The 15084-nt window shown below is 52.8% G+C and overlaps 1 protein-coding gene across 5 annotated transcripts in view; it reads right to left on the reverse strand.

The window, feature by feature from the left end:
- Positions 1–900: 900 nt before the first annotated feature.
- Positions 901–15084, reverse strand: part of MYO18A (myosin XVIIIA) — a 102515-nt gene continuing 88331 nt past the window's right edge. For 2 of the 5 annotated variants that reach the window (XM_064271490.1, XM_064271488.1), the window contains 4 exons: positions 13973–14158; positions 13450–13589; positions 9334–9456; positions 901–2308 (listed from right to left, as the gene is read on the reverse strand). In XM_064271490.1, the coding sequence (XP_064127560.1) occupies positions 2164–2308; positions 9334–9456; positions 13450–13589; positions 13973–14158 (594 nt within the window). In that variant the 3' untranslated portion in view covers positions 901–2163. Of the gene's footprint in view, positions 2309–4973; positions 5192–9333; positions 9457–12615; positions 12661–13449; positions 13590–13972; positions 14159–15084 lie in introns of all 5 variants that reach the window. The other 3 variants (XM_064271486.1, XM_064271487.1, XM_064271489.1) reach the window with 3 other exon arrangements.

Below are 15084 nucleotides of genomic sequence, written 5' to 3' on the forward strand. Positions count from 1 at the left end.
ACTTCACTTTTATTACCTTCTCTATTCAGCTTCCTGGGGCAGTGGAGAGGGCAGTCTCCTTTGTTCAAGGTCATCAGTTTTGGGGGTAATTTTTCTCCTTCCTTTTCTTGAATCTTTGTGGAGCCTTGGCACTAGAGCTGTGTGATGCCCTTTCCTGTCTATTTGCCCAAACCAGGGGAGCCTGATCAACCAGCTGCAGAGTGAACACTTTATGTGTGCAGGGATTACAACTGGCCACATTACAGAAGGCAGAGGAGAAGGAGTGGGTCTTCTTGCTCTTCTGCATGAGCTGTCTCTTAGCTGCCAGTGAGGGGACAAAGCACGGACTGGGGCATGAAGGCACAGACAGGAGGGCACAGAAGACAGCACTCCCAGCTTGTTCAAGATGTCTTGTGTCCAAGGGGGCTGTGGACCAGAGATAGTTCTGCAAATTTTTGATCAAAAAGTCACCTTTAGAATGACTAAAATTAAACTTTAAAAAAACTTTCTAAAGGGAAGAGCTTGAATCCATAAACAAAGAGTTAGAGAAGGCAGAATCTCTGCAGTTGGTGAGCTTTAACATTCAGGGACCTCGACCTTCCCACATTTAATCTGGGTTAAGTCCAGTGCGGAGACCAGGGGAGGAGGAGGCCGGGATAGCTCTGCCAACCCAAATTACAACCCATAGGCTCTTAAAAGAAAAGGTGGGGTTTATGTCTTCCTCAAGCATTTGCTCATTCCACCACCTCTGCCATAGTCCCCAAATGACCTGCCTTCATGACTAAGGCTCTCCGAGGGGCACGGTCTGACATAGAAACAGGCAATCCCTGCGGCCCTCATCAGAATCCTGCCTCTGTTCCCCCCATGACCACGCTGGTCTCTACCTTAGCCTGAAGGAGCAGGGAGGAAAATTGGCACAACCCGGAGGAAAAGGACATTTATTTTCATACATCAGGTAAAAGGGAAGAGAGAGCACAGCCCAATGAGTACAAACCAATTGCAGGAGAGAAGGGGGGAGAGCAGATGGGAGAAGCACCAGGCACTTCCCTTGGGCCCCTAAGTCTGGTGGTGTTGGTGGGATAACCTTTTGGGGTGGGATCTGGGACCTTTAGACTGCTTGTTTTCATGTCTAGGGTAAGTGTGTGTATGGGGGACGGGAAGAAGATAAATGACAGGCTCAGGACACAGAGTGAGGACTTCTAATACACACCAGCACTGACCAAAACTTTTCTGATCACAAGCCCTCAACTCAAAGCCTTCTCTCTCAAGTTGAGCTTAATGTTCCAGGCAGCTTGGACAGAAGGGGAGGGAGGCAGTGCTTGGATAAACCCCAAATTGGCGTCAGTGGAATGGGTTTATCTTAAATAGATCATTGCACTTAATACACTGATGAGACAAAGAGGGGTGGGGCGGGGCTGGGGGTTCCAGATGGTATATATGCACCTGGTCTGTATAGGCTCACTCATCCCAAACCCAGAAGCACCTGAGAGCCCCCCGCTATGCTGACCCTAAAGAACCTGGCCCCAGCTCTGCTCACAATATCTTCAGCTGCACAGAGAAAGAACTGCTCTCTGGAAAGTAGAGATGGAAATGAGATTCCCCTAGTCATTCCCGGAGAGGGGCTACCCAGCTGCCACACAGCCCCCCCTCACTCTCGGGGATGCAGCTGTGATGGAGAGGTTGGGTGTTTAAATTAAAAAGTAAAAAGACAGCAGGCACTGAAAAGAGAAAGCCCTCGCTCCAAAACCAAGGGGAAGGAATTGCTGTGCCCTCCCCCTCCCCGCTCCTCCCCATGAACCCAGCAACCTAGAATGTCCCAGTAGGCCATATGTGCGCCATCCCTGAGCAGGGAGCTGAGATGGGGGTCAACTTGCTGGCTCCATGCAGTGCCATGCCACCTGCCATCGCCCAGGTGGCCCAGGGTAGAAGCCGAGAGTGTGGCATTTTGGAGGCAAGGAGGAGCATAAAGTTCTCTTTTCAGAAACTCCTCTTTCTCCCACCTCATCCACATGGAGATTTCAGACACCCAGAGCCTGGAAAGTCCTCCTGTCAGAAGAGGGCTGGGTGTTTCCCATGCAGGTCAGCAGTCAGGTGGGGGAGACCTGCACTCCTCCATTTCCTGGGAGAGGCGCCCCGGCAGCAGTAGGCTGTGGGGTGGGAGGGGCTGTGGACTACTCCCCTTGGCTATGCGTTGGTCTCCGTCAGCCTGGACTCTGTGTCACTGTCACTCAAATAGTTGTGGGAGTATTGGGGTCTGGAGGTGCTGTTGAGAGGGTCGTGCTCATCATCTGACCGGTCAGGGGCAAGGGGCTTCCAGTAGCTGGTGGGGCTGTTAGGGAGAGAAGAATAAGGTCATGGAGGAAATGACCCCCTAGCCCTCAGCATCAAAGCCTTTCTTGCTACCAAACCCAATCCCAGAGTCTTCATCAAGCCACTGGTTCTGGAAGCCTCCAAATAACACCCCCCACCCCCAAGATGAGATGCTTTTGTCTCTCAGTGGAGTGGGATCATGGCATCAAACAAGGGTGAGACCTTATCTTTCAGCTCCATTCACCTTGTCTTTCCCTTCTTTCTCAAAGCCTTGAGCCATCTTCTCCTGCCCCTTCAGCCTCAGTCAATTCAAGCCATACCTGTTGCCATCGAGTCGATTCTGACTCAGAGCGACCCTAAAGGACAGAGCAGAACTGCAGAACTGCCCCATAGTTTCCAAGAAGCGCCTGGTGGATTTGAACTGCTGACATTTTAGTTAGCAGCCGTAGCTCTTAACCACTATGCCACCAGGGTTTCCCAGCCAAAAATCAAGTACACTATTATTTCAGCAAGGAGCTCTGGTGGTATAGTGGTTAAGCACTCAGCTGCTAACCAAAAGGTTGGTGGTTTGAACCCACCAGCTGCTCCATGGAAGAAAGATGTGAAAATCTGCTTCCCTAATTTTTTTTTTTTTTTTTAAAGATTACAGCCTCGGAAACCCTATGGGGCAGTTCTATCCTGTCCTATAGGGCTGCTATGAGTCAGAATCGACTCAACGGCAACAGGTTTTTTTTTTTTTTTTGGTATTATTTCGATACTACTGGGGAAAATACAGCCCAGTCTGGCTCCACTCGAGCTGGATCCAAAAAGCTCCAGCCATACCCAGTGCTCTCAGGAATACAGTCCTGTCTCCATATCCTAGCGAGCTTCAACTTGGTAAATAGGAATTCTGTGACTCTTGCTGCGTAGGACTTGCTATTCCAATTTAAGAATCCCAGAAAGGCCTTTGTTTACTAGCCCTTTCAAGAGTTCTTCTATCCCTAAGCCAGAAGAGGAGGAAACAGTGTTTTGCAAGGAGTCACATTCCTAGCTTTTCCAAGTGGATCAGTGAGAGATACCAGAAGGCGTGGTCATTGAGGAACTGAGGATGTGTGTGAGGCCCTGTCCTGGGCACTCTATCTAAGCTCTCTATTCTTCACAACAACCCTAGGAGATATCTTACCACACAGCCAATAAGTAAATTTGAACCCGGGACTCAGACCTTAAAGCCTTTTGGCTACTCCACCTTGCCTCTAGATCGGGTGACCCAAGGAGAAAACAAGAGCAAACCTGAATTTTCAACCCTGGCCTGGGCGAGTATCCAGGGGCTGTGTAAAGATAGACCTCTCTCTCACTCCCTGGGCGGGGGGGAGAAGAGCCTGATAGAATGCATGTTCAATTATGCAAAATGGTTCAGGAATGGGGCAGTCTGGTTAATAGTTATCGTATTTCTCATGAATGAATTACCATTTTTAAAGGAATCAGAATAGTACAAAACACATTTAATACAAACCAGACTGAACATAAATGAGTCTTACTTTGATGGGCCATAAGCACTTAAGGGCTCTGGGGTGTCTCAGGGACAAAATTATAAAGCTCAACGAGGACTGTGCCACATAAATTGGGGTTATTTTAGCTTCGGGGTTGTTTGAATTCAAAATAACTGGGGGCCTGGCTTTGTTTTCATTTTTTAGATAGAATTTCTGGGTGTCCAGTGCTAAAGTTCTGCTGTCAGGCAAAGGAACGAATGGCTTTGTGGAAAGACAGTGGGGTTATTTTGTAGGCGGGGGTGGGGGGGGGTGGGAGGGATTGGCAGATGCCAGGGCTGGAATCCAGATGCAAATGAGGCGGCTGCCTGAGCAAGAGAGTGGCAGGGCACCGAGGAGCAGGGCCAGCCCTGTGTGAACTAGCTTCACAGAGGCCCTGCGCTCCTTCCTGACCTCTGGCTCCTTCTGAGTGGGGGCTAGGGCCCCACCCTCACATTCCTGTGCCTGTCAGACAGACACCTGGATAAATGACAGCTAGGTTTCAACCCTGTTCCACTGAGACTCCGGGAACAGTGGCAGAGGCAGCCGGGGAGGTGGTAAACTCCATGCTTCCCTCTTCCCTGCTCTGTGGAGACACCAGATCCCCCTGGCTTCTACCTCGGATGGTCTGTAACTGGTTTCCTTAGTGGCTTCTACTGCCCAAGGCCGCTGGAGTGCCAGCAGCTGGTAACTACCCACCCTCCCCAGTGCAAGAGTCAGGGCTGGCAACTTGAACATTTTAACCAAATTGTTTAAAAAGCTTTCCTCCCCACAAGCCAGTGTCTCCTGCTCAGTGCTGTCACAATTTGGTACACAAGCTAATTCTTGCTGGGAGTCCCTGGGGTGGCAGCTCCCCGCTCCTTGCCTTTGCCTTCCGAATTCTCTCTGGTCCCCAACACAAGATGGGAAGTTAAGCAACCAATCTGTCCCCTGCCCCCACCCTTGGCAGTTTATCCACCCCAAAGCCAGTGAGTGTTGAGTGCCAACTATGTCCTCCCTCCCTGGCCCCTTCTCTCTGGCTCTGCTTTGGCTGGCTGGGGACTGGCTTGGTGCCCACTCTACCAACAGTGAATTCAATCCTCTGAGGTGGTGGTGTGTAGGGTTTTAGGACTACTACTGTTTTCCTGGTGGTCAAGAGGAACTGTGCCATGGCTGCTGGAAGAAACAGGCTTTATGTACTTTTGTACTTGCTGGTTGTAGTCAAGGGTGATGGTGAACTGAGGGCACTGTGGTCTGAAACCTGCCAGTCAGCGTGGAATGGCCTGGCTAGGCCAACATCTCCCTCTTCAGGTAGGGGCAGAGTGCTCAGAAGAGCCTGGTCCTCTCCGCTTTCCAGACCTCCCCCACCATCCATCAGCTGACTTTCTGCCATGGAGGTGCCCTGCCTGGCAGGAATGCTAAGGGGAAAGCGGAGAGAGTAGACACAATATTATCACCCGTCTTTTCTCCCTGTGGAGATGACGATGGCTCCCTAGTGCAAATGAGCTGCTTCCTGCTCTTCCCAATGCACCCTGCAACCATCTGCCACATGGGGGAAGTGACAGAGCACTGTTAAGACCAAGGGCTTGGTGACAGAGAAGCTCCAGGGCCTGAGGAATCTGGGTTGGCCACGAGCCTGGTCTAGGTTCAAGTTCCACCCCAACTCCCCATACCGTTCCATGCCCTTAATCCCATTCATCTCTAAAAAGCTACAGGTACCATTCACTTCTTTCTACTCCATTCCATAAGATACAACTGGTCCCTTCTGGTGTAACCCAGCCAAAGTTGGCATATTTCTTCGGCTGCTCCGCCACACGGGAGGCCCACGAGCATGCGACAGGTGTGTTAGTTCATGCACAGGATACAAAGGCCTGTGCCCTAGGGGGCTGCACTCTGGCGTCACACCTCCTGGGAAGCAGCAAGCTTGCCCCGGGAGGGTACCCTGCCAAAAACAGTTTCACATAATCAGGGTGATCCAAAATGTCACCACCCACCAGGGAGACTGGCAACAATGGGATTCCAATGAGTCAAGCTTTGCCTTTCTTCCGTGGCAGGGGTGTGGGCACAAAGGGCCTAACTGCTAGGTCTTCCTCCCCACAGGGAGAAGAGCTGGGGGAGGCAGGAGAGCCAGGAGGGGGCTGTCACTCAGCAGCTGCTCATTTCTATTCATTAAAACAACAAGATGAGCAGACATAAGGTGACGCCCATGTGTGGGCTTCAGATAGGAGGGCTGGCGAGGGAGTCAGGCACCTCCAGGGGCTGCTGGAAGGTGTGGTGCTGTGTGGGCTGCAGTCCTGTCAGCCTTGTACTCAGAGACTTGAGATCCACACCAGTGGGGGAAGGGGGCTGTAGAGGGGTGGGTAGCGCTGAGCAAAAGGCTGAGCTATTAAGCTCACGGCCACTGACATACCAGCCCACACCTGGGGTGTCAGCTAGAACCCTTTCCTGGATCTAGCCTGTCGGGGTCATGGACAGAAGCTTGAAGTATGGGTACTGCCTGGGACACACAGTGAACACGCTGCTCGTGTGCTTTGCGTTGTGCCGTACAGGTGAGCAGTTAAAGGCAAGAACACGGGAGTTGAACAGACGCCACCCAGATCCTGGCAACATCGCTTCCCAGGCTGTGTGACCTTGGCAAGTGACTTAACCTGAGTCTCATCTTCCTCACCCATAAAATAGGGCTAATCAGACCTTTGTAAGGAGATTGTGAGGATTAAATGAATAAAATGTAGCAAGGATCTAGGTACCTAGCACACAGTAAGGCCTTGACAGGTTGGTGCCGTGATTATTTACACCATCAGTGAGTTCAGCTGATTGGGTTCAGAATGACTAACAGCTTAGCTGGCCCCTGCTCTCCGAGGTCATGCCTGGCTAAGAGGAGTGCCGGGCGGGGCCTGAGATGGTGGTGCGCAGGGTGGGGGGGCACGTTAGTTCACACAGGTGGCACACGCCATGCTGCACTCCAAGCCAGGTGTAACCTACTGCTCTAGTCGCTCTCTGGCCGGTACAGGTACCGCATCATCAGGCTGTCCACCTCTTTCTTGCGCTTCTTCTCCTCCTTCCGGGACTGCCTGCGCGTCTCCCCAGCCTCCTCACTTTCTGTAGCGGGGCCCTTCTTCACGCTGGAGCGGCTGTGGCCTGAGACAGTAGAGCCACTGGATGATGAGGAGGAGGATTCAGACTCGGTCTCTGTTCTTTTTCTTCTTGATTTGGACTTCTTCTTGCTCTTTCGAGAGTGGCCCTTCTTCCGCCACCTGTGCTGTGAGGAATCTTCTGAGCTGGAGCTGGAGCAGCTGCTGCTGCTGCTCCTTCTGCTCCTTCTCTTACTCCGGCTCTTCCGGCTGCTGCGGGACCGAGAGACATCAGCAGCAGAAGCGGAGCGGCGAATGCTGGTGGCTCGCTCTGGGGGGTCCAGTTGGGCACTATGGGTACTTCGGATGCTCTTCCGGTCATCGTCCTCAGAGTCGGGCTCCAGGCTGCCCCGGTGAAATGGGATGGGTTTGTAACTCAAGACTTCGTTGATGGCAGCCTCCAGGTCTGGGTCCAGGTAAGAGTGATGGCTGACGGGGCGAACGCTGGAGCCCAGGGGTTCCTCCAAGGGAGAGGCTGAGAGCCGTGGCTGGGGTGGCACTGACAGGCTGCGGGCCAGCGATGGGTGGCTGTACTGTGACTGGGCCTCACTCAAGACCACACTGGCTCCATCATCCCACTCACCCAGGCAGCTCCGGCCCAGGGACAGGCGGGAATCAGGGCTCTCCCTGGTTAGGCCAGAGGCCTGGCTCAGGGAGGGGCTGAGGGCCCTTGACAGGCTGTCGAGGCGAGAGGTGCTGTGGCGGGAACTGGGTGATCCTGACAGCGAGAAGCTCAGGGAGGAGCGGGCCCCGTCCTCTCCAGAGCCATGCCTGGTGGCTGAGGAGGCCCGGCTGACAGGCGCGGAGACGGCTGAGGCCCGGTCAAAGTCTGAGCCCCACCGCTTCTCCAGCCCCCGGCCAGTGCGACTCCCGACCTCCGAGAAGATGGAGCTGCACTCATTCAGTTCCTCGGACTTCCTGCCCTGGGCGGGATCCTCCCTGGGGCCCGTGCGGGCCTTCCGGGGGGGCCTCTCAGGGGAGGCTGCCCGCTCACTCAGGGTAGTGAAGAGCGAATCCTCGTCCCCAGCGCCCCCGATGGAGTCCTTTAGGGTGAGCCGTTTCCGATAGCTCAGGGAGCTCAGCACAGAGGCTGGCCTCTCCTCCATCCCCTTGCCCTCCTTAGGGAGGGTGTTGAGGGTGGTTCTGAGGGAGGAATGCAAGGCCGGGGAGGAGAGAACCAGTAGTAGATTAAGGGGTGCAGAGAGAGAGAGAGAGGGGAACAAGAATTAAACCTACAGAATAAAGACACAGGAGGAGGGAGGGGAAAGGAGGAGAAGACAGCAGCAGCCCTGGCAAAGTGGTGGTGAGAGCTTCAGAGGAAATGAAGCAAAATAATTTGCAGTCAGTGAAAATAGCTTCATGGAGAATGTCATGTAAATTAGACTATTGTTCTATTTCATCACTTTTCCCCTTCTAAAACGTTTAGTTCAATTTATTTCATTGTCAACTACCTGGAGCCTCGTGCCACGCCGTGGTGAACGGCAGTGGTGGGGGGCGGGGAGGCAGCATTATCTGCAGTAACAAAATGTTGTTTGGCCGAATAAATTAAACCAATTAGAGGGGGCCACTGGGTGCTGGTGGTGAGGGGCTGGACTTGGGGAAGGGGCCCTCAGGGGAGTTGGGGAGCTGGCAGGAAATTACTTCTACCCAGTCTACCTGCTGTCTCTGGGAGTGGGTAGGGAAGGGTGTGCCCTGGAGGATCAGGATCTACTGTGACTTGGGAAGGAGATGCGTGTGTGTGGAGTGGGGGAATGGCAGGGAAGTGGTCACCAGAGGAAAGGAGTGGAGTGGAGCAGAGGGCTGGCTGAGTAGGTGGGGGATGGGGAGGAGGAGCCCTGGATTCCAGGGTAGCTGTCTGTGTGATTGGAAGACTAACTGGACTGGAAAATACGGGAGCAAGTTCTCCCAGTGGATGGGTGTTAGCATGCAGCATGGAGGCCTGTGTGAAAAGATTAGAGGAAGGACAGAATGGGTCGAGAAAGACAGGAACGTGTCTGTAGCTGTGGCAGGGAATCAGGGAACCAGTGACTTTGCTGCTGCTACTCCTATTACACCCTCAGAGGTCCAGAGCTGCCTTGTCCAGAGCTGTGGGGTTCAGAGTGCTCCTGTGCCCATCCCAGTCTTGATTCTAAGGACCCAAACTATCAGGTAGTTCAATAAATATTTGTTGAATGAGTAAGTGGGGATGAAGTTAAATTTGTATCAAGCCAAAGCCCTGAGGGCAACAGAAAAATATTACCTGGGACAACAGGGAGATGCAGGCCCTACAAAGAAACTGAACCTCCTCCTGAGCTCATTCCACATGCCAGGAGTGTGCTGGGGCCCCTCACGCAGACGTGTGGCCTGCCCCTTTTGGGATCAAGGCACTGCTCATCCATCCCTGGTGGCACAAGGTGACTTTTGCTCCCAGCTAAAGGCCACATGCTCACCTGGAACTCTTCAAGCTGCCATCATCAGAAGCTGCCTTGGAAGGTCCCTTGTTTTTTGACAACCATGACTTGACCCCATCGACCCTGTCCTCCAACTCCGAGTCCACATCTGAGTCCCCCTCACTGTAGAGATGAAGAACAGAAAGGTAGGCAAGGCCAGGCAAGAAGTGGTCACCTGCTGCCCAGGAGGGACAGCTGAAGTGGGAGCAGGGTTTATCTTGGGCAGGAGTGAGGGGCGGGGGGCATGCACATAGGTGAGTCAGGGAAAACAAGAGAGGTTAGACGGAGCACACCATTCACAGGGACCCTGTCTCCAGTCAGCCGGCCATACTGTGTGATGGCCACCAAGAAGACTCTGGGGAGCAGGGGGCACCTTCCATCCCAGTTATCCATGACAGGCAGCTGCTCAGTCGACCATCCAAAGAGAATGACAGGAAGACCATCCATTCATCAATTATAACTAAATGGCTCTTGGTTAAAAAGAGGAGTCCTGGACCCTTTAGCTATTCCCTGAGGCCTGCCCTGTTATTTCTTATCTGCCTAATCCCACGAAACATGGCTACAGCTGCTGTCATTTTATATGCCTCTACTGCCAGAGCTGGGCCACTGGTCATGGGTCAGCCTCATATGTGACTTGAACCTAGAGATCTCCTTAGCCGATGGCAATACCATCCCGTGCGCTAGGCCACATCCCAGACCCACTGTGTGGCTTACCTGGCCCTTAAGAAAGAGGGAAAGGAAAAGGAGAGCTCTTGGGGCATCTGCATTTCCTGAGGGATTGGCAACAGCTTCAGTATTCAGATCACCCCAGGAGACCCAGTCAGGCCCAGAAAGTCCAGCACAAGGGTTCTGTCTCTCTAAGTTTCCCTCCCCTCCCTCAGGCAGTCTCCAGCCCTTGCACCAGTGCTTCCTCTAGCGAAGCTGGCCTGAGCCCTCTCCACTTTCAGGAAAGCCTAAAGGAATCATGGTGACCCCCTTACTAAGAAGCTGGGGCTTTCCGACAGCTTCTGAATGAGAATGTGTCTAGAATTTTGCAAAATGTCTGCTCACCACGCTCCCCTGCTAAGGATATGCTAGGATTTCTCCTTGATATAAATTTCCTTTCATCTGTATCAACAGGAGCGGCCCTGTTCCTGAATTATGTTCTTGAATAAATAGCCACGCAAGCCTGCGCATACACACACGCTCTCTCTCTCTGTCTCACACAGGAGGCCACCAGACTCTGTTCTGGGGACTGCGAGAGAGCCTGACTCATGGGGAGAGGAATAAAGAGGCATATTTTATAGGCTTCCGTCAAATACAGAATTATAACAAAGACGAGGCTGGCTGATGCCCCAGGTAAACAGGAGTTTAGCAGACAGCCCCGAAACAGCTAATGCAAGCCCTGTGCCCGTCCGAGCCTGGCAGATTTACTGTAGTGCATGGGCCCCATGGAATGCCAATACCACCTGATTTATACGCCCGTGCAAAAAACCTCCCTCTCTAGCTTCAGAGCCTGTAATTTATCACCACCGTTCATAACCATATTGATTGCCTTTAGAAAGGAGGTGCTGTATGCATCGCAAAATCTTCGTCTACATGTTAAAAGCGTTTCTGTATAAATCTCCCTTAATACTGCACTGTTTACCGCTTTCATTAAGGTTATGGCAATAACAACTGTATCTCTAAGTAAATCGAAACATTTTTCTGCCCGCCTCAGCACGCTCGCGCTCGCTCGATAACTTGGAGCTGGGGCCCAGCACTGCTGCGGAAGGAGCCACAGCACCTCTCTGCTATCAACAAGAACCTGGCCGGAGCTGCACGCCCCATGCGCCTGCGTGACTGCATGCTGGTGTGTGTGTGTGGTGTGTGTGTGTCTGGCAACGGTTTAGAACACGATCTTAAATGTGCATTTTATAAGCCCTTGAAGCTCCTATTGCCCAAAGATGGCAGGCTTGGAACACGCAGGGGACAGACAGTTGTGGACTCAGAATATGAATTCTCCTTCTTACGTTCCCAGCAGAGCAGCAGATGGGTTAAGAAGCTGGCCAGCCTGCCCTCACCTTCTCCTTAATTTCAAGCATGTAGACGATGTTTGGTTCTTTTCCTTAAATAATCAGGCCCGTAAACAAACTCCAGGGGCAGGCAGGCTCAGGGGGCAGTTGAAATTTTAAATGGTTGGAATTAAACCTCAAGTCAAATACAATTTATGTCCAGGCTCATGTGCTATTAGTTAACTGGGAGCCGATTCGCAGGGGAACAAACAATCGGAGACAGAACGGCGGGGGATATTAATTGTGTGTGACAACCGGGATCCAGCGGCCCTCTATCATTGTTACACACTATTACATTTATCATTAGCTCTCGCAGAGTCCTTTGCGTGGCCGCCAGCCCATCCTGGCCAGGGGAGGAGGCCTGCCGGGCAAGAAAGAGTGGGGGAGGAAACCCAACGCCATGCTGAAAAAACAACCTCCAAAAACAACCCTGTTGAACTTGACGGAGCATCGCCTGATCTGCCCTGGGGCCCGTGCATCTGCGTCCACTGTCCAGCTCCCACCCAGAAAGAAAAAGAAGCGAGGCGCAGATTTGCTGGGCTTCCTGCCACCTGACAGACAGCACCAACACAAGCACTTGGGGCCTCCCTCTGCCCAAGGTGCCCGCAGGGAGGAAAGTAAACGTATCTGGCTATGTTCCCTTCCTCTGCCACAGCAGAGCAACCTGTGATTAGCTGCCTGAATGCTTTCTCCAAACAAGTAACTATGAGATGCCCCTCACCTTCTATCCCTGTCTGCCAAGACCTTAACAACAAACATACCCGCTCCTCTCAGGCAGCTCAGGTCCCTGAGGAGCCCAAGGATGTGGACAAATCCAGCCCAAACAGACTTTTCCCCAGAGAAATAGACCAGAGAGGTGGTTTACACTTGGTTTCTGAGGGGCGGGGGGGGGGGGGGTTGGGGCTGGGACTCACGAAGGCGAGGCTGTTGGTACCGCAGAATGAGGCTGAGTTTTCTTTTCCAATGGAGTCCCCCATCCTGCCCGCTAAGGGCATTAGGGTCAGTCTGAGTCTTCCAGGGGGCACCCCTCATTGCCTGCCCTCTACCTCTAAAGCCAGGGCTCAGCCATTCCCCACCTCCCCTTGTACAAAGAGTCAGCGAGCAGTGTTAGCATTAAAGACTAGCTGGCGGAGGGTGTGGGGCTGTGTGTTCACGTGCAGCATGCAGCGAGGCCCTGGTGGGAGCCCAAAGTTAGGGGTGGTTAGACACCCAGAGGAGAGGCAGAGAGCGCATGCGCTCCAATCCTCACAGTTTATTCTTTCTTTTCTGATACTTTGTCACCATGTCCTGCAAACTGGAAACAGAAAGAAAATGGTGGGCCAGAGGAAGGTGATGGAAAATTCAACAGGTAAACCAAGGTGGACTCTCAGCTGGGAGTACTGAGAGACAGCTCTGGCTGGCTGAGATCAGGGATGAGTGACAGTGCTGTCCTCAGAAGGCGGTCTGAGCCACACCCAGCCATCTTTCCCTGCCCCAAAGGAGGTGGGTCCCTGGGCCACCAGGATCCTGCCTGAAGATGGGGCGCTAGCCCTGCTATGGGAAGAGGGCAGATTTGTGAGTCTGCCCTGGACAGCCTTGGGAGCTTCTTCAGGGCCTGACCCTATCCCTGAACTGCTGGTCTGCAAGCCTCTTGATTTCTTCCTCAGCCTAGGACTACAAATCTCTCTCTCTCTCTACTAAACCATTCCCTGGGTGGGTTTTATGAGAGAAAATCTCTGGCAGGGTAACAAGGCACCACAGCCCTTAAATCTCTGCTCTCCCCAGAGTGGGGCAGGCGCCACTGGAAATGCAGCTAAACGGGGGGAATAACTCATCTTGAATAGGTGAAGAGTTGAAGAGCCAGGCTGGGTAGGGAAGGATGGGGAGGAGTGAGGGGAGGGCTGTCACCCAGGCAGCACTGTCCTACCCTTAACCACAGCAGGATGGGGTCCATGCCAGGGTCTGACAGCAAGGGGGAGGGTGGTTGATGTCTTGGTAAAATGGAGACACAGGATGCAGCTGTTCTACCTGGTGGCCTGGCTCCAGATGCAGTCAAAAGGGCCTCTGTTCTGGCCGCAGCTGCCATAGCGGCCGGTCCCCTCACCTGTTGATGAGGTCTTCATTCTCATCACTCTCCATCTCATCCTCGATGGCTGCCTGCAGGTCCCCAATACGCTTGAAGGCCAGCTTTAGATCGGCCTGCAGGCTCTGGTTAGCAGCCTCCAGGCTTTCCAGGTCCATCTCCTAGGAGGAAGAGCGGGCAGTCCAGTTTGTAGGAGGGCTAGTTTCTCCTCCAGCTGCCCCAGAAGACGTTGGCTTCATGTCTCCCAGCTCATGGAAGCACTACATGGCTGCTGCTACAAGCCACCAGAGACATTTTTGCTCTGGTATAACTGGGATATTGGGGCCTGGCCTCACCTGATAGAGACCCAGGTACTACCCTGGCTTTCTGGCCTGTCCTAAAGGTTTCCTGGGCTGTCCTTTTGATATACTCCTCCCCCTTCCAATTCTCTAAACCAAGGTTTCTTGGCTGCCTACCTTCCACCAGCCCAGGGGTGAGGTCTGTGCTCAGCAGCCACTCAGAGGGCTGCCAGCTGAGTCCCTGTGGTGGTGGGGGGTAAGATTACCAGTTCATGCTTCTTGCGGCTTGCCTCCGCCTCCTTCCTGGCAAGCTCGCCCATCTCTTCCTTGGTATCCCGGAGCTGCCGCTGGAGCCTCTTGTTCTGCTCCTTCTCCCGGTTCTCAGCTGCAATACGCTGATCCCGCTCCTCAGTTAACTTTTCCATGTTTTCCTTGAGTCGGCCTGCTAGGCTCTGTACAGGCAGGTGGGGAAGAAAGACCCAGCAAGTAGGCCCACTGGAGTTCTGGAGTCAGGAGACCTGGGTTCAAGCTCTGGCTCCACCACTTACTGGCTATGTGAACAAGTAACTAAAGCCCTCTCAGCTTTCCTTTGCTTTTCTGTAAAATGGGGAGAATAATACCTACCTCCCAGAAGTCTTCTGAGAACTGAATAAGGTAACGTATATGAAGGCACTTTGGAAAATGGAAGGTACTATCGTCATTATAGAGGCTCCAAACAAAACCAAACACAGTGCCATCGAGTCGATTCCGACTCATAGCGACTCTATAGGACAGAGTAGAACTGCTCCATAGAGTTTCCAAGGAGTGCCTGGCGGATTTGAACTGCCAACCCTTTGGTTAGCAGCCGTAGCACCTAACCACTATGCCGCCAGGGTTTCCTATAGAGGCTCCAGGGTGGCGCAAATAGTTTGCATTCGACTACCAATTGAAAGGTTTGTGGTTCAAACCCAACCAGTAGTGCCATGGAAGAATGGCCTGGGGATTACAACCCAGAAAAACCCTATGGGGCTCAGTTCTACTCTGTAACACATGGGGTCACCATAAGTTGGAATCAACTCAATGGCAGTGGGTTTGGTTTGGTTTTGGTGTCATCATTATTACTGCCAAGAATGAGGGAAGTGTTCTGAATACAGCCCGGACTATTGGTACTGACACCATGTGTAGGGGCCTAGATGGTGGTCAGCAGGGCTTCCTTCAGAGACTCTGAACCCAGATGCTCCAAAAGCTAGATCTGTGTCTGGGGATAAATGGCTTTACTGAGAGTTCCTGGTCTGGAAGGAGACTCCGCCATCATCGGATTCCATGCAGAAAGCCGTTCCTCTAAGCCTAATGAATCTTTCTTCCCCTAGAAAATTGAACATGTCCTCCCTGCCAGACA

This window comes from Loxodonta africana, chromosome 18 (assembly GCF_030014295.1).
Source record: "Loxodonta africana isolate mLoxAfr1 chromosome 18, mLoxAfr1.hap2, whole genome shotgun sequence".
Taxonomy (NCBI): domain Eukaryota; kingdom Metazoa; phylum Chordata; class Mammalia; order Proboscidea; family Elephantidae; genus Loxodonta; species Loxodonta africana.